Source organism: Bos javanicus, chromosome 15, assembly GCF_032452875.1.
Source record: "Bos javanicus breed banteng chromosome 15, ARS-OSU_banteng_1.0, whole genome shotgun sequence".
NCBI classification, from domain to species: domain Eukaryota; kingdom Metazoa; phylum Chordata; class Mammalia; order Artiodactyla; family Bovidae; genus Bos; species Bos javanicus.
In genome coordinates this window covers 79,573,236-79,598,278 of record NC_083882.1, presented here as the reverse complement: position 1 = coordinate 79,598,278, position 25,043 = coordinate 79,573,236, and the positions used below count along the sequence as shown (strand labels likewise).

General features: G+C 41.3%; 1 protein-coding gene across 2 annotated transcripts in view; it reads left to right on the top strand.

The window, feature by feature from the left end:
- Positions 1–24,663, top strand: part of LOC133261464 (fatty acid desaturase 2-like protein FADS2B) — a 45,082-nt gene extending 20,419 nt beyond the window's left edge. The window contains exons 3-12 of one of the 2 annotated variants that reach the window (XM_061439944.1): positions 2,158–2,355; positions 4,083–4,184; positions 9,126–9,251; positions 13,864–13,924; positions 16,532–16,608; positions 16,792–16,889; positions 18,573–18,669; positions 20,640–20,719; positions 22,874–22,999; positions 24,587–24,663. In XM_061439944.1, the coding sequence (XP_061295928.1) occupies positions 2,158–2,355; positions 4,083–4,184; positions 9,126–9,251; positions 13,864–13,924; positions 16,532–16,608; positions 16,792–16,889; positions 18,573–18,669; positions 20,640–20,719; positions 22,874–22,999; positions 24,587–24,647 (1,026 nt within the window). In that variant the 3' untranslated portion in view covers positions 24,648–24,663. Of the gene's footprint in view, positions 1–2,157; positions 2,356–4,082; positions 4,185–9,125; positions 9,252–13,863; positions 13,925–16,531; positions 16,609–16,776; positions 16,890–18,572; positions 18,670–20,639; positions 20,720–22,873; positions 23,000–24,586 lie in introns of both variants that reach the window. The other variant, XM_061439943.1, reaches the window with a different exon arrangement.
- The last annotated feature ends 380 nt before the right edge of the window (positions 24,664–25,043 follow it).

Here is a 25,043-nt window from a genome sequence, read left to right as displayed (position 1 = left end):
AAGTACAATACTTTGGCCACCTGATGCGAAGAACAGGGATTTGAAAAGTCCCTGATGCTGGGATAGATTGAAAGTGGGAGGAGAAGGGGATGATAGACAATGAGATGGTTGGATGGCATCATCGACTAAATGGACATGAGTTTGAGTAAGCTCCAGGAGTTGGTCATGGATAGGGAAGCAGCGTGCAGCAGTCCATTGGGTCTCAAAGAGTCGAACACTACTGAGTGACTGAACTGAACTGATGATGAAAGGACATCTTTTTTGGTAATAGTTCTAGAAGGTCTTGTAGGTCTTCAGAGAACCATCCAACTTCAGCTTCTTCAGCATTAGTGGTCAGGGCACAGATTTGGATTACTCTGATATTGAATGGTTTCCCTTGGAAATGAACAGAGATCACCTTTCTTTTTTGATTTTGCACCCAAGTACTGTATTTTGGACTCTTTTGTTGACTAGCACACTTGTGTGATCTATTAAAGTTATCTATGGCCACCAGAATTCTGATGTTCATGGGCCTTTCAAGATGAGCCCATCCAGACTTTTCCCAGGCATTGGATCATTTAAAAGTATCAGTGAATTTTGAAATGAATTTTCTTCCTTCTAGGATTATGTTCATATCTCTTTTTTATTATTATTTCAAATTTTTCTTCTCTTTTACATCTGAACAATCCAGTTTTCATTCTTTTATACCCTGGTCACTTTCTCAACAGTCTGAGTTTCAAACCCATTATAGCCATTAAGCTAAGGAGATATTTCTTCCCAGGCCTTTCACTGACTCTTGAGTATGATGTGCAAGTTTGTAAGTCAGTGCTAGCACTTGACCTACATACATAAGCACAGTACATGTACACAGAATCAGGACTCCTCCAGCCAATGGAAAGTGAAAGTGAAGCTGCTCAGTCATGTCCGACTCTTTGTGACCCCATGGATGCAGCCCACTAGGCTCCTCTTTCTATGGGATTCTCCAGGCAAGAATACTGGGGTGGGTTGCCATTTCCTCCTCCAGGGGATCTTCCTGACCCAGGGATGGAACCTCGGTCTCCCACGTTGCAGGGAGACGCTTTACCCTATGAGCAACCAGGGAAGACACACTCACTAATACCACAGGAGACCCTGTCTCATTCCTGTAGAGCTCCTGAGCATCTCACAGGAAATGCATCCTTTCAGCTAACCTAAGTGAACTCTATCTTTCATAAAGGAGTCTTTTGCACACACTAAAGACTGGCATATTGATATGCCAGTCATAAAGCCACTGCCTGGGCTTAGGATACCTACTTACCTGAGCAGCCGTGAGAAGAAAATAAATGAATATTGTGATAAGCCAGCCACTTATCTATGTTATCAGCTGATAACATAGAAAGTAACACAGATCCATGTAGATAGCAAAGTTGCCCAAAGTATAATCAGAGATCAAACAACACATTAATTTAAAAAGGCAACTATTATTAATAGATACACACTTCTACATATAAAACAGACAAACAACAAGGACCTACTGTTTGGCAGGGATCTATATTCAGTATCTCATAATGATCTACAATGGAATAGAATCTGAAGAAACAAATTTTTTGTTCTGATAAGTAGAAAATTAATTTTGGGGGTTTCCCCTGGCAGCCCAGTTGTTAAGACTTCTCTTTTCAATGCAGGGGGTGCAGGTTTGATTCCTCATCAGGGAGCCAAGATCTCACATGCTTCACAGCCAAAAATAAAATAAAATAAAAACAATATTGTCACAAAATCAATAAAGATTTCAAAAGAAATGATCTGCATCAAAAAAATTTAATTAATCACTTTTAAAAAGAGAATTGTTAGAGATATGTATCTCTTCATTGAACCCCCCACTCCCCAAAAAAGAAGTAAATTATAAGTCCCATAACAATTTGAGGACAGTTTACAAATCACTACTCATCTGTCTCTTCTCCAGAAAAAAATTTTTTCATAACTTGTTTTAAGCATTTTGCTTTTATGTTAATTTTTTAAGGTTTGGGGTTTGTTTAAATTATGCCTAATTATACTTATTAAATAAATAAATATCTATTCATAAAATTAAGGTATCATAGATTAAATTATTAAATTATTAAAATAGATTAATAATTATGTTGATCTGTACTCCCTCTCCACTGAAGGAACTAATTCTTTTCTTGCATGCTTATCTCACAGTCCCAGTTGGTAGAAGATTTCCAAGAACTGAGGAGGACATTAGAGACCTTGAATATGTTCAATGCCAACCTGGGGTTCTTCTTCCTTCACCTCGCCCAGGTCTTGATTTTGGAGGCCCTGGCTTGGGTAATAGTGTGGCATTTTGGCAGTGGCTGGCTTATCACAATACTCATTTCTTTTCTTCTTACGGTTGCTCAGGTAAGTAGGTATCCCAAGCCCAGGCAGTGGCTCTATGGGAAGCCTCAGAATTTTTTCTTCTCTCTTTACACTGGTGCCAGTAGCTGCCTGGCACTTCCTGGCAAGCTAGTCATCAGTGTCTGACACCAATAAGTTTTCAAAACCTACAGGGCCCCAGTTCTCTTATCTGTAACATGGGGTAACAATTTTTTATGGAAATATTCTGAGGAGAACTAAACAAGTTACTCTGTAGAGTACCTAGCACAGAAACTGGCACGTGGTAAATATCCTTGACAGTTGCTGCTCTTTGCCCGACATTATCCACACAATGTCAGTAACTGAAGTTCCGTTCTAGGCCATGCAACCTTCACCTTTGTCTTTCATTCATTAACCAACCAACATTTTTAATGGCTGTTCAATGATTTTATTAAGACTATAGGCACATACGTGAACTTATTTTGTTTTCTGTTTAATCGCTCAGTTGTTTCCAACCTTTTTTGACCCCATAGACTGTAACTGGCTCCTCTGTCCATAGATTTCCTCAGGCAAGAATACAGGAGTAGGTTGTCATTCCCTTTACCAGGGAATCTTCCTGACCCAGGGATCAAATCCGAGTCTCCCACATTGCAGGCAGATTCTTTACCATCTTAGCCACCATGAAGAAAGGAAGCCCCACATTAATTTATACCTATATGTGTGTGTGTGTGTGTATATATGTATATATATATCACTATTTATACATCATGTTTCATAACAAAAGATTCTACTAAAGATGTTATCTATCTGTATTTTTAAAAAAATTCCCTGAGACCCTACCAAAAAGCCTCATTTCACCAATACTTATCAATACATCAGTCTATGAAGAGAGTCTATTTATTATTACATGATAATAGGATCATGTATTCTGCCAGAAATGGCAATCAGCAACTGGCATGTAGCAGGGCAATTGATAAATCCTTTGAATGAAGTGCAGATCTCTGAAGATGGCCTTCTATGACCACAGCACTGTATTGTGGACACAAAGGGAAACGCACCTGACCCTGCCCTTGGAAAACAGTCATCCAGGGGAGGAGCTGGTCATTTAAATATCTCGACAGGATACAAGGCAAAAGGAAAAGAAACAAGCATGTGCTCTGGGAGCAGAAAGAGGCATTTAATTCTAATTGAGGCAAATGGGAATGATTTCATGGAGAATTAACATCAGTGTTAATTACAAAATTTTATATGCTTATTTTTTTCTTGAAAAGTCAACTTGCTTTATTCTTTGAAAAGCAACTTTTAGAATCAAGAAAGGAAACAAATATTTGTTTGACTGCTTAGCATTATCAGGAATTTTACTTGTATTTTGGCTGCATGACAGCTGAATGAGTGAGGTTTATTATAATCCCTGCTTCTCAGACAAAGAACTGAGTTCAGAGCTACCAACTAGCCTGCCAAGAGTTGTATAACTTGTAAAGTGGTGAAGGACAGTTTAGAGCCCAAGTTAGCCTGACTCCAAAGGCATCTTCTTTCCATTCCACATTGGAAGATTCTGACAGTGGAGAGAAGAGCATTCTAGACTGAGAGAACCACCTGTAAAAAGGCACAGAGATGGAAAAGAATTCAGCAAGTGTGACAGATACACACTTGGCTTGAGGTCAGACAAGATCTCCCACTTTTCTCATGGGTTCCTGAACCTACCAGCGGGCTCACTTACTACTTTCTTCTTACCATGTCAACTTCTCTGACAGTAACCCTGTCTCTTCTAGGCTCAGGGTTTATTTCTGCAACACGACATGGGACACCTTTCCATATTTAAGAAGTCCAAGTGGAACCGCCTGATGCAAGTATTTGTGATTGGTCATCTCAAGGTACAGAATGTTCCAGGAGTATGATGGGATTCTGAAAGTCATTTCACTAAGCAGTGGTTTCTACATACACTTATCAGCAAAAAATATTACTATACACCCCACAAGTAAATGTACATATACTAACAATGTAGTGACTATACATATTAAATATATATATATATATATTTATATATATCAGTTCAGTTCAGTTCAGTCGCTCATTTGTGTCCGACTCTTTGCAGCCCCATGAATCGCAGCATGCCAGGCCGCCCTGTCCATCACCAACTCCCGGAGTTCACTCAGACTCACGCCCATCGAGTCAGTGATGCCATCCAGCCATCTCATCCTCTGTCGTCCCCTTCTCCTCCTGCCCCCAATCCCTCCCAGCATCAGAGTCTTTTCCAATGAGTCAACTCTTCACATCAGGTGGCCAAAGTACTGGAGTTTCAGCTTTAACATCATTCCTTCCAACGAAATCCCAGGGCTAATCTCCAGAATGGACTGGTTGGATCTCCTTGCAGTCCAAGGGACTCTCAAGAGTCTTCTCCAACACCACAGTTCAAAAACATCAATTCTTTGGTGTTCAGCCTTCTTCACAGTCCAACTCTCACATCCATACATGACCACAAGAAAAACCATAGCCTTGACTAGACAGACCATTGTTGGCAAAGTAATGTCTCTGCTTTTGAATATGCTATCTAGGTTGGTCATAACTTTCCTCCCAAGGAGTAAGCATCTTTTAATTTCATGGCTGCAGTCACCATCTGCAGTGATTTTGGAGCCAAAAAAAAAATAAAGTTTGACACTGTTTCCACTGTTTCCCCATCTATTTTCCATCAAGTGATGGGACCGGATGCCATGATGTTAGTTTTCTGAATGTTGAGCTTTAAGCCAACTTTTTCACTCTCCACTTTCACCTTCATTAACAGGCCTTTTAGTTCCTCTTTATTTTCTGCCATAAAGGTGGTGTCATCTGTGTATCTGAGATTATTGATATTTCTCCTGGCAATCTTGATTCCAGTTTGTGTTTCTTCCAGTCCAGCGTTTCTCATGATGTACTCTGCATATAAGTTAAATAAGCAGGGTGACAATATACAGCCTTGACGGACTCCTTTTCCTATTTGGAACCTGTCTGTTGTTCCATGTCCAGTTCTAACTGTTGCTTCCTGACCTGCATACAGATTTCTCAAGAAGCAGGTCAGGTGGTCTGGTATTCACATCTCTTTCAGAATTTTCCACAGTTTATTGTGATCCACACAGTCAAAGGCTTTGGCATAGTCAATAAAGCAGAAATAGATATTTATACACACACACATAACATTATAGCATATATGCTAAAACTAGAATTTTAAATGTTTAGGAGAAAAGGTTTATTTTTATTAAAAAGTTCTGTTTTTTTCTTAGCCAATTATCTATTTGGCCCAATCCCTGGTACACCATTGGAAGAGGCAATGGCACTCCACTCCAGTACTCTTGCCTGGAAAATCCCATGGACAGAGGAGCCTAGTAGGCTACAGTCCATGGGGTTGCTAAGAGTAGGACATGACTGAGTGACTTCACTTTCACTTTTCACTTTTATGCATTGGAGAAGGACATGGCAACCCACTCCAGTGTTCTTGCCTGGAGAATCCCAGGGATGGGGGAGCCTGCTGTCTATGAGGTTGCACAGAGTCGGACACAACTGAAGCGACTTAGCAGCAGCTGGTACACCATTAAAGAACCACCTCTCAGGAGACATACCCTATAAAGTCATGAGTACGGATATTCTTAGAAGGGGTCTGGACATTCACTTCTGGGAGGCTAGGGGAATCCAGCAAACTATTTAATCCTGGGAGGACTATGTACAAATAAAAGAAAAGATGCAAAACAGATAAAAGTTTAACAAAAGAGAGAACCAAGGGAAGTTAGATTGCTCTGTTTAAGAGCTGAGGGTTGCAAAACCCAGACTGCTGGAAAAAGCGGGGGCAATTGGGCTTATCTCCCTCAGATATGCTCCAGGAGGACGGGCACATTATCCTATGCACCCCTGAAATGCAGTGCCTAACAGAATGCCTAACACACAGTAGGCCTTCCACAAGCATTTGTAGAATGTATGAAGGAATGGATGGATGGATGGAATGATGGATGGATAGATGGACAGATGCTAGATAATAGTACAAGGGTTGATGAAAGCGGGTTTTAGCCCTGGCTCTGATAACGCTCACTGTGCAACCCTGAACAAGTCAGATTCTATCTCTGGCTCTCACTGTTCTCATCTCTAAAACTAGGACTTCAACTGGATATCAGCCTTTCTATGATGTTCTAGGATTTGGTGAGAAACCAAATGACAGAATGATCTCTGTTCGTTTCCAAGGCAAACCATTCAGTATCACAGTAATCCAAGTCTAGCTAACTTTGCTAGCCTTTGCCCTGCTTCATTTTGTACTCCATTTCATTATTCTTGCCTTGATAACCCCATGAACAGTATGGAATGGCAAAAGGATATGGCATTGAAAGATGAAGTCCCAGGTCGGTAGGTACCCAATATGCTACTTGAGAAAAGTGGGGAAATAACTCCAGCAAGAATGAAGAGACGGAGCCAAAGTGAAAACGATGCTGAGCTATGGATGTGACTGGTGGTGGAAGTGAAGTCCAGCGCTGTAAAGAGCGATATTGCATAGGAACCTGGAATGTTAGGCCCATGAATCAAGGTGATTTGAAAGTGATCAAACCAGAGATGACAAGAGTGAACATAGACATTTTAGGAATCAGTGAACTAAAATGGACCAGAATGGGCAACTGTAATTCAGATGACCATTGTATCTATGACTGTGGGCAGGAATCCCTTAGAAGAAATGGAGTAGCCATCATAGTCAGCAAAAGAGTCCAAAATGCAGTACTTGGATGCAGTCTCAAAAATTAAAGAATGATCTCTGTTCATTTCCAAGGCAAAGCATTCAATATCACAGTAATCAAAGTCTATGCCCCAAACACTAATGCCGAAGAAGCTGAAGTTGAATGGTTCTATGAAGACCTACAAGATCTTCTAGAACCAACACCAAAAAAAAGATATCCTTTTCATTATAGGGGACTGGAATGCAAAAGTAGGAAGTCAAGAGATACTTGGAGTAATAGGCAAGTTTTGCCTTGGTGTACAGAATGAAGCAAGGCAAAGGCCAACAGAATTTTGCCAAGAGAACACACTGGTCACAGCAAACACCCTCTTCCAACTTTATTACTCCTGTATATATTCCAAATATTTTCATTTTAACGTGAAAGAAATATAAAAATTATTAACATATGTTACATTTCTTTTTTCATTCTGAGGCTTTGAATCTAGTATGTATTAGATCCTTACACAGCCCACCTCAATTTGACTGGTCACATATTAAGTGCTCAGTGGCCACACATAGATAAGGGCTACTCTATTGAGCACTGCAGATTTAAAATACACATTAATCAATTTTTGAGAAATGTCAAATATGCAATAAAAACTATGACTATTGCTTACTCTTCTATAAATGATTAACATAATAGGGGAAGAGAAGAGAAATTGAATATCTCAATATGCCAGCATTCTACACACAGCATCTCATGTCTCCTCAAACAACTCATGCAGGTAAATGTCATTATATTATACTATATTTACTGAAGATGAAATTGAACACCAAAGGGTAGATAATTTTCCCAAACCACACAGAAGCATTTATACATCTAATGGATGCAACTAAGTTGATGAGCTTCCAAATCCTTTTCTCTGTTAAAACCTTCAGATTTTCACTGAAAGAGAGAAAATTCTAAAGAAATTAATCAGAGATGACATGAGCTTGGCATCAACTAAAATAGTTTTATTCTCATTTATATTTAATGAGATCATTGAAGCTTGAACATGTGATGATCAGAGGCAAGCCCCCATAGGAGATGACTTCAGATCCACGACTCTTTAAAATATTCATTGAAGAAGGAACCCTGGTGCCATTTTCCCCCCAGAACTAATTAGTTTTAGAGCTGAAGTTTCTTTATTTATAAAATAAGAAGTGTACTATCTGCTCTACCTGTTTCATATTTCTTTTTAAAATGAGGACAATAAAAAGAAAGATGGAAAAACATTTCATTTCAATGGTTTTTATTCTTCTTCATTATCAGGAGTTGTTTTAGCCTGGAGTTTATATTTCTGGATAAGGTAATTATTTGCTGGTAGGCTTTTAGAGCCTCTAGCCAATGAATCATTCTGTGACCCAGGAATGGGGGGCTGCATGTTCCAGGAATCTATATCCTAATCCATCTCTTAATTTGGAGATGTAGGCAGAAAACTCTGATTGTTACTATTCAAACGCTGCTGCTGCTGCTGCTGCTGCTGCTAAGTCCTTCAGTCGTGTCCAACTCTGTGCGACCCCATAGACGGCAGCCCACCAGGCTCCCCCGTGCCTGAGATTCTCCAGGCAAGAACACTGGAGTGAGTTGCCATTTCCTTCTCCAATGCATGAGAGTGAAAAGTGAAAGTGAAGTCGCTCAGTCGTGTCCGACTCTTAGCGACCCCATGGACTGCAGCCCACCAGGCTCCTCCGTCCATTGGGTTTTCCAGGCAAGAGCACTGGTGTGGGTTGCCATTGCCCTCTCCAATTCAAGTGCTAGTCATGTCCAACTCATTGCGACCCCATGAACACAGCACACCAGGCTTCCCTGTCCTTCATCAGTTCATAAAGTTTACTCAGACTCATGTCCATTGAATCAGTGATACCATCCAACCATCTCATCCTCTGTCATCCCCTTTCCCTCCTGCCCTCCATCTTTCCCAGCATCAGGGTCTTTTCCAGTGAGTTGGCTCTTCACATCAGGTGGCCAGGATTGGAGCTTCAGCTTCAGCATCAGTCCTTCCAATGAATATTCAGGGTTGATTTTGTTTAGTTTTGAAAAACTCTGATAAGGAAAGATATTTCAGGAGAGAAATCTTGCAGCTAATGAATGTTCTCTTCTCCTCAGGGTTTTTCTGCAAAATGGTGGAATAACCGGCACTTCCAACACCATGTAAAAACAAACATCTACCCCAAAGACCCAGATGTTGATGTAGGCCCATTTTTTGTTGTTGGAGATTTACAACCTGTCAAGGTATGTTTACAAATCCTAAACACTAGATAAATGTTCCAGGAAGTGGTTCTTGGAAAGGTCTACACCTTTGTCTTGAGGAGATCAGGCTGGAGATTCTGGCTTCAAGCATGTTTTCAGAGCATCTCTTCTTTTAACTCCAGGATATAAATTTTAAATAAGTGAATCTGGTGTTGTAAGAAAAGAAGAAAATGTGGAATGAATAACTCCATGATCTTAAAAGTCATTCAGGCTAAATCACTCATAGAAGGCATGGCAGTACATTCAACAAGTGCTAAATCATGAACCATCTACATATCTAGTTATGTCAACTAATTCTAGCTGTTGGAAAAAAACTAAGCTGTTATTTTAATTTAGGTCCATTTTGGCTCATTTATACATGAAACTCCAGAGAAGGCAATGGCACCCCACTCCAGTACTCTTGCCTGGAAAATCCAATGGATGGAGGAGCCTGGAAGGCTGCAGTCCATGGGGTCGCTGAGGGTCAGACATGACTAAGTGACTTCACTTTCACTTTTCACTTTCATGCATGGGAGAAGGAAATGGCAACCCACTCCACTATTCTTGCCTGGAGAATCCCAGGGACAGGGGAGCCTGGTGGGCTGCCGTCTATGGGGTCGCACAGAGTCGGACATGACTGAAGTGACTTAGCAGCAGCAGCATACATGAAACTCAGCTCAAATGCTTCATAATCCACTTAGGATCTTGCCTCTAGTTCAGACTTCTTAAGGAAAAGAAAAAAGAAGGCAAACTCCAGGATGTTTCAGCTGTTGACTTTCTTAAACCTCAGCTTAAAAACTGGCATGTAAGGATTATTACCAAGATTTTTAGAGTCTGCTTTCAACACAGAAGGTATAAGGATAATCACAGAAAGGTATCTTTTCTTGAGAAGAAATGATGGATCCTGAGAATTAAGTGCTTAGGAAGAGGTTCTATCTCCTTCTGGAAGAATTTAGGAGCTTTCTAAAAACAAGGGAGTATAGCTTGGTCACTTGCTGCATGGACTTTGTGGTAACCAGAATTGTGCAACTTTCTCAAAATAGGTTTTCCCAGTTTTGGAAGACAACCTTCTTCCAATTAGGGAAAAGTCTCCTGCCAAAATGTAAGGAAAATAAAAGAAAGAAAGAAACCTTGACTGTAGTCTTCAGTCAGTTGTCCTTCACAATGACTCCACAAACAAGTCAGAGCTCTCTGAAGTTTGCAAACTCCTAAAGTGAAGTCGTTCAGTCGTGTCTGACTCTTTGCGACCCTATGGACTGTAGCCCCCCCAGGCTCCTCCACCCATGGGATTTTCCAGGCAAGGTTGTCATTTCCTTCTCCAGGGATCCAACCTGGGTCTCCCACATTGCAGGCAGACTTTACAGTCTGAGCCACCAGGGAATCCCTGTGAACTCCTCGGCTGATCACTAAACTTATGACACTTGACTTCTCTCCTCAGTCCCTCACAGCAATGGAGACTTGTCTCACGGGAGTTCATGAGGCAGCCTGGCCCCCTCCAGAAGCCCCTTCTGTAGAACTGTATCCAGTTCACATGCTGCCTCTTCACAGAGGATGGAGACACCATCACCTCTCCATCGTTCGAGAAACATATCCCGTGAGCCTTAGGTTTCTGTTTACTATAATTTCAAAGCCAATGTGCACCACTTTACTTACAATCATTTAATCTCTAAATTCAGTTGTTTTGCAACAAAACTAATTCTGATAAGCCCTAAATGTTTCTGTTCTTCCCATTTTACTGTCAGTCTTTCTACCACTTTCTTTAAACATTCATTCCTTTAACAAGTATTAATTTAATTCTCTAGGGCCAGGTCCTGTGCTCATACTCTGGAAAAGTTAGACTTCTCGTTTGGAGCCATACTCAAAAATCAGTCCTTCACCTACATTTGGCAAATCTCGGAAGTTTCCCACCAACTCCCTCTTTCAAGTTTCCTACCGCTTAAATATCCAGAAGCTTGGGAGTAACTGCAAATAACTATCATTACTTTATAACCATGGCATTTATTTTTATTTATGAGAGTAAGAGAAACAAGGGTCAACTCTTACATCCAAATAACAGAAGAAATATGTAGAAGGGAAGGTATCAAAAGAATGGGAAAAGCAAAAATCAAACACGGCTCACAGTGTTTTAACTGACTGAACATATGGTAAAATTATACAGGAGATTTGAATTATCATTCATTCATTAATTCCTTCAACTAAACATGTATTAAGTGTCTCTTAGGAAATAGAGATAAACCATTATGTCTATGCCTCCTCTCAAGATATTTGCTGCATTTGTGCATTTGAGCACTGACTAAATTAACTAAGAAGACCCCTAGAAAATGACTCAAATTCCCAGTGGTAAGATTATATGTTCAGTTTAGTCACTCAGTCGTGCCTGACTCTTTACGACCCCATGAACAGCAGCACACCAGGCCTCCCTGTCCATCACCAACTCCCGGAGTCCACCCAAACCCATGTCCATTGAGTCGATGATGCCATCCAAGCATCTCATCCTCTGTTGTTGAGGATGAGATCCCTTCTCCTCCTGCCCTCAATCTTTCCCAGCATCAGGGTCTTTTCCAATGAGTCAACTCTTCACATCATGTGGCCAAAGTATTGGAGTTTCAGCTTCAACATCAGTCCTTCCAATGAACACCCAGGACTGATCTCCTTTAGGATGGACTGGTTGGATCTCCTTGCAGTCCAAGGGACTCTCAAGAGTCTTCTCCAACACCACAGTTCAAAAGCATCAATTCTTTGGTGCTCAGCTTTCTTTATAGTCCAACTCTCACATCCATACATGACCACTGGAAAAACCATAGCCTTGACTAGACAGACCTTTGTTGGCAAAGTAATGTCTCTGCTTTTTAATATGCTGTCTAGGTTGATCATAACTTTCCTTCCAAGGAGTAAGCGTCTTTTAATTTCATGGCTGCAGTCACCATCTGCAGTGATTTTGGAGCCCAGAAAAATAGTCAGCCACTGTTACCACTGTTTCCCCATCTATCTGCCATGAAGTGATGGGACCAGATGCCATGATCTTACTTTTCTGAATGTTGAGCTTTAAGCCAACTTTTTCACTCTCCTCTTTCATTTCCATCAAGTGGCTCTTTAGTTCTTCACTTTCTGCCATAAGGGTGATATCATCTGCATATCTGAGGTTATTGATATTTCTCCCGTCAATCTTGATTCCAGCTTGTTCTTCCTCCACCCCAGAGTTTCTCATGATGTACTCTGCATATAAGTTAAATAAGCAGGGTGACAATATTCAGCCTTGACGTACTCCTTTTCCTATTTGGAACCAGTCTGTTGTTCCATGTCCAGTTCTAACTGTTGCTTCCTGACCTGCATACAGGTTTCTCAAGAGGCAGGTCAGGTGGTCTGGTATTCCCATCTCTTTCAGAATTTTCCACAGTTTATTGTGATCCACACAGTCAAAGGCTTTGACATAGTCAATAAAGCAGAAATAGATGTTTTTCTGGAACTCTCTTGCTTGTTCAATGATGCAGCAGAAATTGGCAATTTGATCTCTGGTTCCTCTGCCTTTTCTAAAACCAGCTTGAACATCTGGAAGTTCACAGTTCACGTATTGCTGAAGCCTGGCTTGGAGAATTTTAAGCATTACTTTGCTAGCATGTGAGATGAGTGCAATTATATGTTATCATGCCTTAAAATGAGTAAACCACAGCATGAGATCCACTGATAAAAATAAAGGAGGAAAGATGAAGTAGATACTAGAGGTTATGACTATGTATTTTATAATGTAACCATTCAACAGATATCTGTTAAATAGATAAGTGGATTCAAGCAGACTGAGCTTCAAGCAGAATTCTAAGCACATAGGTTGAAGAAGACTTTGAAAACTTATCAGAAATATTTCTCCTCCATCATCATTCCATTCCACACCAGGAAAAAAATTGAAAATGGCTCCCATGGGAATAATAATAAACTATCACAATCCCTGGATTCAAATGGAATAAACCATACCTGCAATAATTACCCACATTCAAATAAAGAAAAAGTCACCAAAATATTTCCTCCCCCTTCAGTTCTGGTTCCTCAGTGCCTTCAGTTTGACAATAAATGAACTCTGACCAGATGGTCCTTTCTATAAAGTCTCTACACATACACACATGCACACACACAGACACACACATGCGTGCACATGCACACACACACACACACACACACAAACACACGTGCACATACACAGACACACAGACATATGCACATGCACACAGACATACGCACATGCACACAGACACATGTGCATGTGTGCACACACACACGGAGACACACATGCACACACACAGACACACATGCACACACAGACACAAGTGCACACACAGAGAGACATACATGCACACACATGTGTACACACACATGCACACACACAGACATATACACATACATACACACATGCACACACACAGAGACACATACTCGCACACACAAAGACACACATGCACACACCAACACACGTGCACACACACAGACACACACATACACACATGCACATGCCCCCACACACACAGACATACACGTGCACCCACACACACACACACACACAACCTTGAGTATGATAACAGAAGTCTATATTGTTCTTACTTTGTTTTTTTCTCTCTTCTTTCAGTATGGCAAGAACAAAGTCAAACACATCAACTACGAGAAGCAGCACCTGTACTTCTGCACGGGTGAGTCACCAGGGAGCCACGATCCTTGTCATCCTATTTCCTTGAAGCAAACAGTTGTCAAGCCAGAAGGCATGACTGAAATCCTCCCACAGAGAGACGATCTCAGGTCTTGTGCCTCAAAAAAGCAGCATGTTTTATTTCAGACTTACTTGGATGAAATCTGAAGAGGAAAACAGAAGAGTGATTAGGCATTCTTAATGGGCATCTCATCACTCTGGCTACTGTACAGGGAAGGAGATGCTCCAAGAAGGATGGGAGGCAGGATGCCAATCAAGGGGTCTGGTATCTGTGACTCTCGTCCTGGATAAACTAAATACAATACTTATCAAGAAGAAAAAGATAGTGGTGTATGGATAGGGGGAAAATTAGGAAAAGAATGCTCAAGCACTAACAGTAGGTGCCGGAAAAAGCAGAGTCGCATGATAAAAGTCACCTATAGAGCTTCTGTGTGGAAGAAATTTGACTGTTCCCACAGCTTACATACAGCTGTAGAAGGTATTTGAGTGGACAGATACACACACACACACATAATAAGACAGGTCTGGATATGTTCTAGGCTTGAGAGAAAATAGGGTAGCTGAATAATGGTAATATCAATAAAAATATTAGAAGCAAAAATGTTTTGCTCTTAACCAAGTCAAACTCATGATAGCCCACAAATAAAAGTTTAGGACCCCAAAATATGCTCATGCAAAACATACTTATTCATTTGGGAAAGAAACCCAAATTAGGGAAGATTGCAAACATTTCCTGTAGATCAGTGGTTCTCACCTAAGAGCATTGCTGCCCCCAGTGGGACATTTGACAGCGTATAGATCCTTTTTTGATTATCGCAACAAAGAGGGAGGAATGGTATTGACACCCATGGGGTAGAAGCCAGGGATGTTATGAAATGTCTTATAGTACACAGAACAGCCCTGAACAATAAGAATTATCTGACCCTAAAATGCCAACAGTGTTAAGATTGAGAAAGTGTTGCAGATGTTCTGGCTTGCCTAAACATTGGCCACCAGTGGTCATCTGTCTTGTGCCTGACTGGGATGACCTATGAGTCCTTATTCTGAGACATGAGGCTCAACCACCACTGCAGCCTCTTCCAGAGCTAGAATTCTGAGGACTTATCCTAATTCAGTTATTCTCTTTCATGACCAAAAAGAGTGTGGAGGACATTGGTGCCCCAGTTTGGAAGGGAACTCTTCCGGCCCAGACAGATGTGTATTAACATAAGAAAAAACTGCTGGAGTCTCTTGTCTGAACTCTTTTCCTGTGTGTAGTGAAACAATACAGCCTTAACTTATGAGGAATGGATGAATATTGTAGCTTCACTGCAGAATGCCCAGCTTACAAACCACATCATCCTCAGGAGCTGTTTCATTTTGTCATTTTCTTTCAAATGTCTTCAGTGTAGTATGACAGGTACAAATGAGTCATACTCAACCTGTCAGAGAGAGGTGAGGCTTGACATTTCATAAAGGTGGTGAGACAGCTTTCATGCAGATTGCTGTAGTAGGGAAAGGTAATTCAGTATAGGCTGAGCTCAACTCACCAGAAATGAAAGGTGGGAGACTTTTAAAACACAGGAATATGCTAAAGGAAATTAGTGAAAGAGGATAAAGGGAGGGGAAGCTGGTCATGTGGTTAAGCCACGTGTGTCTTCTCACTGGTGCTTATCAAAGTCAAACTCCTACCCTCCCAGAGGCTTCAGGACAGACCCCAATCCTCAAGATTGTACTTCAAAGGGATGACTCCCAAGTCCTTGAGAAAGACACTCTGGATCAGGGACAATCCATCCCAGAGGGACACAGTAAGAATTTTATAATTGTAAGTTTTCTAACAAATGATTGAAGAAAAGGAGGTCAGAAGCCTACTGAACAAGCAGTAAGTTCTCTGGACAGTCTTGAACTTTCTCAAGAATTTTAAGGGGGCTGGAGTCATCCCAGGAGCACAGCCTTGAACTGTTCTTAGAAACTATTTCTAGCATTTTTGCGAGTCTCTTAGTGTGTAGGGTGGACAAAATCATTTATGCTGACAGTTCGCAGACTTTGAAAGTTTACAAGTCAAGTTTGAAGCCTCGTCAGGAAGGGGGCTCCAGAGCATCTGACTCAAGTTTGATCAAGAAGAGAGTTGTCAAAATGTGAAGGGACTCCATGAGACTCCTACCTGCTCCAGGCAACTTCACTGGTCCTGGGGGAGATGCAGGTAAATAACTATCTGGCCAGACTCAGTATGCCTGCTCTGTATCTGCCACCTCGACATATTGTGACAGGGCCCAACGCAAAGGATCGTGAAGTATTGAAGGATTCCAGGGACCTTGAGAAAACTTGAAAGCTCACAGCAGAAGCCCTTCCAGGATGCCTTCATCAGGAATGACTCAGATCTTCAAACCTTCCCTAATCTCCTTAAGGGAGCTTGAACCAAAGTCCCGGTTCACCCTCAGAGACTCTAAAAGCCCAGCAGCATCCAGGATGTGGTTGTGGATCTCCACCTTGCATCCTTCTCAGGGGCAATATTTCAGGGGTAGCATGTTAGGAGATCAACTCCCACTAGCTTCCAGTAATATATCTGCTCATTTGTTCGCCATCTTCTTGTTTTTTTTTTTTTTTTCAGTTGGGGCCGCCCTTTTCGTGCCAGTATATTTAAACCTGGATTCCATTCGAGCAATGTACTGCAGAAGGTCCTGGGAGGTGAGCAACTTGATTGTTTCTCCAGAGCTAGATCAGGCTGGTAGAGAAGGTTCCTCTGGTAAATGCTTGATCCTGTCCAGACGTAGCTACCTTGAGTAGATCCTTTCCAGACATAACTTCAGGATATAAGGTTTAGCCAGTTTTATTTCCACTAGCTTAACTTTCAAGCACTTCTTTCCACAGGACATTGCCTGGGTCAGCAGCTTTTATATCCGCTATTTCATCACATTTGGCCCTTTCTATGGAATCTTCGGAACCCTGGTGCTCATATACTTAGTCAAGTAAGAAAACAATAATATCTCCTACTCTTATTACCTGGATGTTCCTCTTACCTTTTTTACTTGGTCTATTTATGATTAGCAATGATTAGCAGATTATGACACCAGAGTGCATTCTTGTAGCTGAGACAGTTCCAAGAAAATGTGGGATAAAACAGCTGAAATAGTTGAATGAGTTTCTTGGAAACTGCATTTGCCCAATCTTGCCTTTTTTCTCACGTGATTAATTCCCAATTACAGAAGGCAATGGCACCCCACTCCAGTGCTCTTGCATGGAGAATCCCATGGACGGAGGAGCCTGGTGGGCTGCAGTCCTCAGGATCGTGAAGAGTCAGACAGGACTAAGCGACTTCACTTTCACTTTTCACTTTCATGCATTGGAGAAGGAAATGGCAGCCCACTCCAGTGTTCTTGCCTGGAGAATCCCGGGGACAAAGGAGCCTGTTGGGCTGCCATCTATGGGGTCGCACAGAGTCGGACACGACTGAAGCAACTTAGCAGTAGCAACAGTCCCTTACCATCTGAGGAGGATTAGTCCCTGGACCCACCTCAGTTACCAAAATCCAAAGATATTCAAGCTCCATAGTCATCTATCCATATATGTGGTTCCACTACTGTGAATTCATGCAACCAGTAATCTTGTAGTACACTGGGTTTACTTAAAAATATCCACATTTAAGTGGACCTGCGTGTTTCTCAAAGGTCAACTGTATTCTGCCAGATCACCAAGTCCTTCAAACTGTAAGCCAGCTGGACATCATAATTCTTACCAAAGATAATAGGATGCCAGTTTTTTAAAAAGTTATTTTATGACTAGAGATTTTCCCCAAATCAAAATGACTTAAAACTGAATAACCCTCTTCAGCTTCCAATTTATTCCTTCCTCATTCATTTGCATTACTATTTATAACAATAATGGTAGCTACTATGCATCAGGCAATTTGCTAAAGGCTTTACATGCATTATCTTATTTGATGTAATCAAAAATGCAGAACCAGGAAATGGAGATAGTAGCAATTTCATTTTTCTGATAAGAGAACTAAAGTTCAGAGAAATTAAATCACTTACTCAAGAGCAAGTAAGGGCCAGTGTCAGTGCCAAATCAGAACTTGTACCCAGTTCTATCTAATGACAACAGCCAAGTTGTTAATCACATTGCATATATCCTTAAATTGTTGTTGCTCTAGTCACTAAATCATGTCTGACTCTTTTGTGACACCATGGATTGTAGCCTGCCAGGCTGCTCTGCTCTGGGGATTTCACAGGCAAGAATACTGGAGTTGGTTGCCATTTCTTTGTCCAGGGGATCTTCCCAACCCAGGAATCAAACCCAGATCTCCTGCATTGGCAGATGGAATCTTGACCACTGAGCCACCAGGGAAGCCTGACCTTCAGCTATCTAGGTATCTTCTGAGCCTTGTACCAATGCCTACAGAAAATACTGGGGACACTGCTCTGGTACAGTAGGCTGCAAGACAGGTAGTGTGACTGAATACCTAGTATATCATCTTTAGATATAAAAGGTCTGCAAAGATGAAAAACAAACAGCCACCACATGATTGGAACCTTTGAGTCACTGCCATTTCCTCTACTGCTCAGCCAGATCTGCCAGTGGTTATGCAAGCCCAGTGAGTGGAACTGAAACTCCCCAAGGAGTAATCATATCTTCTTCTTATTCTCTTAAAGGCTTCTTGAAAGTCCCTGGGTTGCATATGTTACCCAGATGAGCCACATACCAATGAAAATAAGCATAGAGGAGAAGCAGGACTGGTTCAGCTCTCAGGTAATAATGCTGTTCCGGGAAAGCATCCACCAAAGCATCTGATTACCTTCTGCTGACCTCAAATGATGTTTATTGGAGGCTTGCCAGGGGCCAGGCACTGTCAACTGTTTTGCATGTAGCTACATAAGATGTAGCTACATGTGCCTACAGGCTCGGAGTATTCTCACTTTGCAAATGATAACACTGAGGTATGAAGAAGTTGCACAATTTGTGCAAGATCACACAGCTAATAAGTGGTAGAAGCAAGGTTTATTTATTTATTTGGCCACACTGTGTGGCATGCAGGGTCTCAGTTCTCCTACCAGGGATCAAACCTGTGTCAGCACACACTCTTAACCAGTGGACCAGTGGGAGTTCTCTAGAAGCAGGTTTTAAACCTCGGCAGTTTGATTTCAGAAGCTTTGCTCTTAGCTAAGGCTTAATAAACTACAGTCCAGGGGCCAGTCTAGCCCAGTCTGTGTTTTTGTAGTTTTATTGGAACACAACCACACTCATACATTACATATTCTCTATGATAGCTTTCATTCTAAAACAGCAGAACTGCGTAGTTGTGATGCAGAATTGAAACATTTACTGTGCGGCACTTTACAGGCAAGGTTTACTAAACCTGCTTCAACATTGTACAGTCTTTCAACAGATCTCACACTCCTAGAATAACAGAAGGGAGAACCCTGGAATCCCCCTCATTTCATTGTATAGATAGTGGGGCCCAGAGAGGAGACTCAGCATTCTCGGCAAGTGTGCTGTTAATGATTAAAAGATTCATGACCCATGCAGAATACCACTGCCTCTTAAGCCTGACAATGGCTATGCTGTGATTAACTGGAGAATCCAGTCATCATACTGCTTCCTTCTCCATGCTCATTTCCAAATTCACTGGACATTCCACACAGTAGTGGTTCTCAATCTTTTTGGTCAAGAAACCATTCTTTCTTTTTGGTCAAGAAACCACTCTTAAAACTTATTGAGAACATCAAAGAGCTTTCGTTTGTGGAGGTTATATCCACTGATACTTACTGTATTTGAAATTGAAACTGAGAGCTTTAAAATATCTATTAATTAATTTTAAAATAATAAGATAAATCCAATAAAGGTTAACATCAAAGTGATGACATCACCCCATGCTTAATAGCCCCTGGAAAAACCGATGGTATAAGCATGCATGAATGAGAATGAAAAAGCCAAATACTGCCTCTGAAGTATTATGGGAATAATTTTGACCTTGAAGATCCCCTGAAAGTGTCCTAGGGAACCCCAAGATGCTCTAAAGCACACTTCGAGGAACCCTGACATAGAGCAACTGCAAAAATAACATTCAAAATGGCAACAACCCTAACAAGAATTAAATCTTAGAAAGGCACTGAATAAAAATCACATTCATAAGCATTCTAAGTAGTCTGGAGAATCCTATGAACTTCTTCTCAGTCTGTCTTTGTACAAAATAAAATACATTAGATTAAAAAGGAAGCTACTTGTATATATTAATAAATGTATTTGAAGAGTCAGACATGACTGAGCAACTGAACTGAACTGAATGGATGCGCAAAACCCTTGATTAAAGCCATTGCAGGCTTTATTCCCCATTTAGAAGTCCTTTACATCTATTCTGTGGTAATAATATTCAAACTCCTATCATTTCTACCAGAGTCTTACAATCCTGCTTCCATTTGCCAAAGTCCCTACTCATGATAACTTAGTCTTCTGATTTTGAGGGCTGATAGTGACTTAGTCCTGTCAAATCCTATTTACTTCTTCATATCTATTGCTTTATCTATACTTCTTAGCAAAATGCCTTATTTCCTTCATAATTGTAAGGTCCCTAAGACCTGGGACTTATTTTTATCCCTCATGGTTTGTTGCACAAAATATATACTCAATCAGTACTTGTTGAATGATGGATAAATAAAAGAGTAACAATCTCTTGTTTGACATGGGTTGATTTACATCTAATGTAAGCTTTTTCTTTGCAGGTCTTGGCCACCTGTAATGTTGAACAGTCCTTTTTCAATGACTGGTTCACTGGGCACTTGAACTTACAAATTGAGCACCAGTAAGAGAAATAGTTTATGATAAAGGGCAAGGGCTGTCACTAACAGCTGTCCTCCATATAGTCCAGAGCACTTGACTTGCGATCTTAAGGGAAAAAAATGAACCAGGATTCTCTAAAGGATGCTATTTTTCAATTAACAACAATGATAAAGAAAGGAAGAAAGAAATGAAGGAAGTGTCACAATTGCCAGTTCAGTTCAGTTCAGTTCAGTCGCTCAGTCATGTCAGACTCTTTGCAACCCCATGAATCGCAGCACACCAGGCCTCCCTGTCCATCACCAACTCCCAGAGTTCACTCAAACTCATATCCATCGAGTCAGTGATGCCATCCAACCATCTCATCCTCTGTCGTCCCCTTCTCCTTCTGCCCCCAATCCCTCCCAGCATCAGAGTCTTTTCCAATGAGTCAGCTCTTCGCATGAGGTGGCCAAAGTACTGGAGTTTCAGCTTTAGCATCATTCCTTCCAAAGAACATCCAAGACCAATCTTCTTTAGAATGGACTGGTTGGATCTCCTTGCAGTCCGAGGGACTCTCAAGAGTCTTCTCCAACACCACAGTTCAAAAGCATCAATTCTTCAGTGCTCAGCTTTCTTCACAGTCCAACTCTCGCATCCATACATGACCACTGGAAAAACCATACCCTTGACTGCTGCTGCTGCTGCAAAGTTGCTTCAGTCGTGTCCAGCTCTATGCGACCCCATAGATGGCAGCCCACCAGGCTCCTCCGTCCCTGGGATTCTCCAGGCAAGAATACTGGAGTGGGTTGCCATTTCCTTCTCCAATGCATGAAAGTGAAAAGTGAAGGTGAAGTCGCTCAGTCGTGTCCAACTCCTAGGGACCCCATGGACTGCAGCCTACCAGGCTTCTCCATCCATGGGGTTTTCCAGGCAAGAGTACTGGAGTGGGGTGCCATTGCCTTCTCCTATAGCCTTGACTAGATGGATCTTTATTGGCAAAGTAATGTCTCTTCTTTTGAATATGCTGTCTAGGTTGGACATAACTTCCATTCCAAGGAGTAAGCATCTTTTAATTTTATGGCTGCAATCACCATCTGCAGTGATTTTGGAGCCCAAAAAAATAAAGTCTCGAGTAAATGGAGTGAAATCTTGAAAAGTATCAGTGACTCAGGTTCCAGATTCCTATGGGCTTAGGAATTGGTGATTTCCTTGCATTTGCTTTGTTGGCAAAACCTAAGAAAAATCAGGACACTTGGGTAGCCAACTTGTGTTCAAACTTAACTATGCTATAATTCAAATATTTACTTATCTGTGTCTTTAGAGCCAAGTTTACAAAATAACTAATGAGGTGGAGTCCCTGCTGCAATTTCTACATGGCATCTGGAAATCCTTTACCAATGTGTCAGTTACAGAGAGGAAGTGGGTAGTTCACACTTTGATGCAAGTGAAAACACTGAGAGTCAGTTTCTCCAGAGTGTCAGGGGAAAGGCTTTCCACATTCTCTTTGTCTAACCATGTGAGTCTATGATAGTCAGAGAAGGAACAAGACCTGTATTAGTTCAAGGAATTTTTTTCATTCTATTTCCCTATTCATATTAGGGCTTGAAAATTCCAGCAAAACAAACAAAAAAAAGGACTAATAGTTTTACTAAAGGAGAGGTTTACATCCAAGACGGTCATCTGGCTGACTAATGAAAACTTGGGATTAAAAATCCATGTCTCCTCACTTCTTATTCCTTTCCTAGGACTTTTAGCTATTTACCATGACTTAATATACGTCCATCTATTCTTGCTAAGGAAGTTAGAAAGAGAGACTAAGACAGAGATTAGCAGGAGCAGGGTGGGCGGTTCAGTATCTCTAGTTCTCTGGGTAGTTCTAAAGAGTGGGTAGTTCTAAATGGTAGAAAGTTCTAAATGATATACTTTCATTGGATCAGGCCAAAAATAAACAGTTGATGGAGCTAAAACATATTCCCTTAGTTCTTCCTAAACAACTGCCACCCACAAAGCTTGTAGTAGGTTAAGGGATAAGATGAGTCTGCCAGCAAGTTTTTTAACTTCCCAAAACAAAAATATTGTGGAAGGGGAAGGTTGGGTCTGCATGGCTAATACCATTTTATTTTGTAAAAGGGGAAAGGGGACTTTGGATTTCTCCTTAGGTCTGAGAAGTTTTACATCTCCTTTCTCTGTTTCCTAGTCTATTTCCCACAATGCCACGCCATAATTATCACAAGGTGGCACCTCTGGTGAAGTCACTGTGTGCCAAGCATGGACTACCATATGTGAATAAGCCCATATTGAAGGCATTTGGAGATATTATCAGGTAATAACAGTCCCTCAACCCACAGCTCTCATTTCCCTTCACTCTTGGTCCCCAGACTCTTCACTGCTTTATGAATCATTCAGCCAACAGCTATTCATTAATGAGCATCCACGTGCCCAGGATGGACATGAGGCTCTATACGGAACACCACTAACCCAGAAATGATAACAGTCATTCCTACCATTTACCTGCTGCCTTCTGGGTACTTCTTAATAAAAATACCTTGATGCCCTACTAAATTTCAAGCTTCTTATAAACCAGAGTTCTGTATTATTTGTCTGTATCACCCACAGAGCCTTGACATGCTTTAGAACTTAACCAGTGGAAGGGACTCTCAAATCATCTGGTCCAGGGTTGCAAACTAAGATGCTTTCAGGCTCTGGTGGAACAGACAGGGGTGACTCTTCCTACAGGAACTGAGAATCCATACTCATTCTGAAGCATTCACAGTTCCCTGGAGGATCCTTTGCTCCTCAAATTAGCAGCCAAAACCTCGGTTGTATAATTTATCTTAAAATTAGGAAAAAGAAAAGCAAGAGTATCTTTTTAATATGAATAAATAAACCAGCAAGCCTAGAGCTGGTCAGATCTGACCCCTGAACAGTGACCCATCTTCACTCTCCACCACTGCCCTCCTCCTTTCCTGCCCTCCCGATATCTGGCCTCCCTTCAGCCACTACATAACTCCCTGCCCCTTGCCATGACACATCCTTGGTCACTTTTTCTCCTACCTAGAAAAATCTCTCAACTTGCCAACCCCCTCCTGTCACCTTCTCAAGTTCCATTCACTCTCCAAAGCTCACCTGAAAGGTCTTTTCTTCATCTCGGTTCTCCCTTGCCCCCAAGACTAAACCCATCATGTGCTCTCACAGCACCTGTTTCTCTTCATTTCTGATCCTTATTACAATCATAATTTAATAGAATATTGGGTAATAAACTATGTAATATGTGTATCCCAATATAGACCACAGCTCCAGGTGGAAAGACTCTCACCACTCCTACTCACAGCTGTATCACCAGAGCCTAGAAAAGTCTTTAACTTTATAAAGTAGGAGAGGTAGGTGGATACAGGTTAGGTTGGTATAGCTATATGATTTACCTTGTAGAGATTCAGTAGAGATTTTTCTTTTAATATGGAGAAAAGAATAAGTGATGCTTTGGAGTACAGAAGAAAAATAATTGAAAGAAAAACTCAATCTCTTCCATATAGAAATGCTGATGGACTGTGGACTGCCAGGCTCCTCTGTCCGTGGGATTTCCTAGGCAAGAATATTGGAATGGGTTGACATTTCCTTCTCCAGGGGATCTTCCCAACCCAGGGATAGAAACTGCGTGTCTTGCATCTCCTGAATTAGCAGACGGATTCTTACCAATGAGCCACCTGGGAAGCCAGAAAAGGTGGACTCACCTTCTGATACATAAGTCAGTGTATTTGATTCTCCACACTGGCAAGATAGAAAGACATTTTTGAGATACAGCTGAAAATGACAATGTTGCCCTGAATTAAGTAAAACAGTAAGTGTTCCATGAAGTAGCTCCTTTGACCTGGGTCTCGCCTACTCACAATTTTGTCTGCTCCTCTCGCAGGGCCCTGAAGAAGTCTGCAGCCCTCTGGATGGATGCTTACTACAGCCATCCAGAAACATAATGTGGATGTGCATGAGTCTGTGTTAAAGAGAAAGCCACAGGCCCCAAAGTGTCACTTGTGCTAAAGCTCATGATACCAAACCTCTCTAATGCCTGACTTACTTGCAGTTTCAACCTTCCCCAAAGTGAAATTTTAATCATCTGTAATTCTTCTGATCAACTATCTTTATTTTTTTTGGATCAGCTATCTAGGAGGTAATCTGTTGTTCTCCATCCCTGACCCCAGCCCAGAGGAAGAAGAGGATAAAACCCTTGTCATCCCCTCCCCATCATCAAAAAATTGTCTGCCCTAAATATACTTTGCTGAGAGCTTCCTTCCCCCTCTCTTCTTCTGATAAAAGCCTTCCATTTTCCCAACCCCTCAGAGCCCCATTTGATTAACTTTGTTCATAAATCA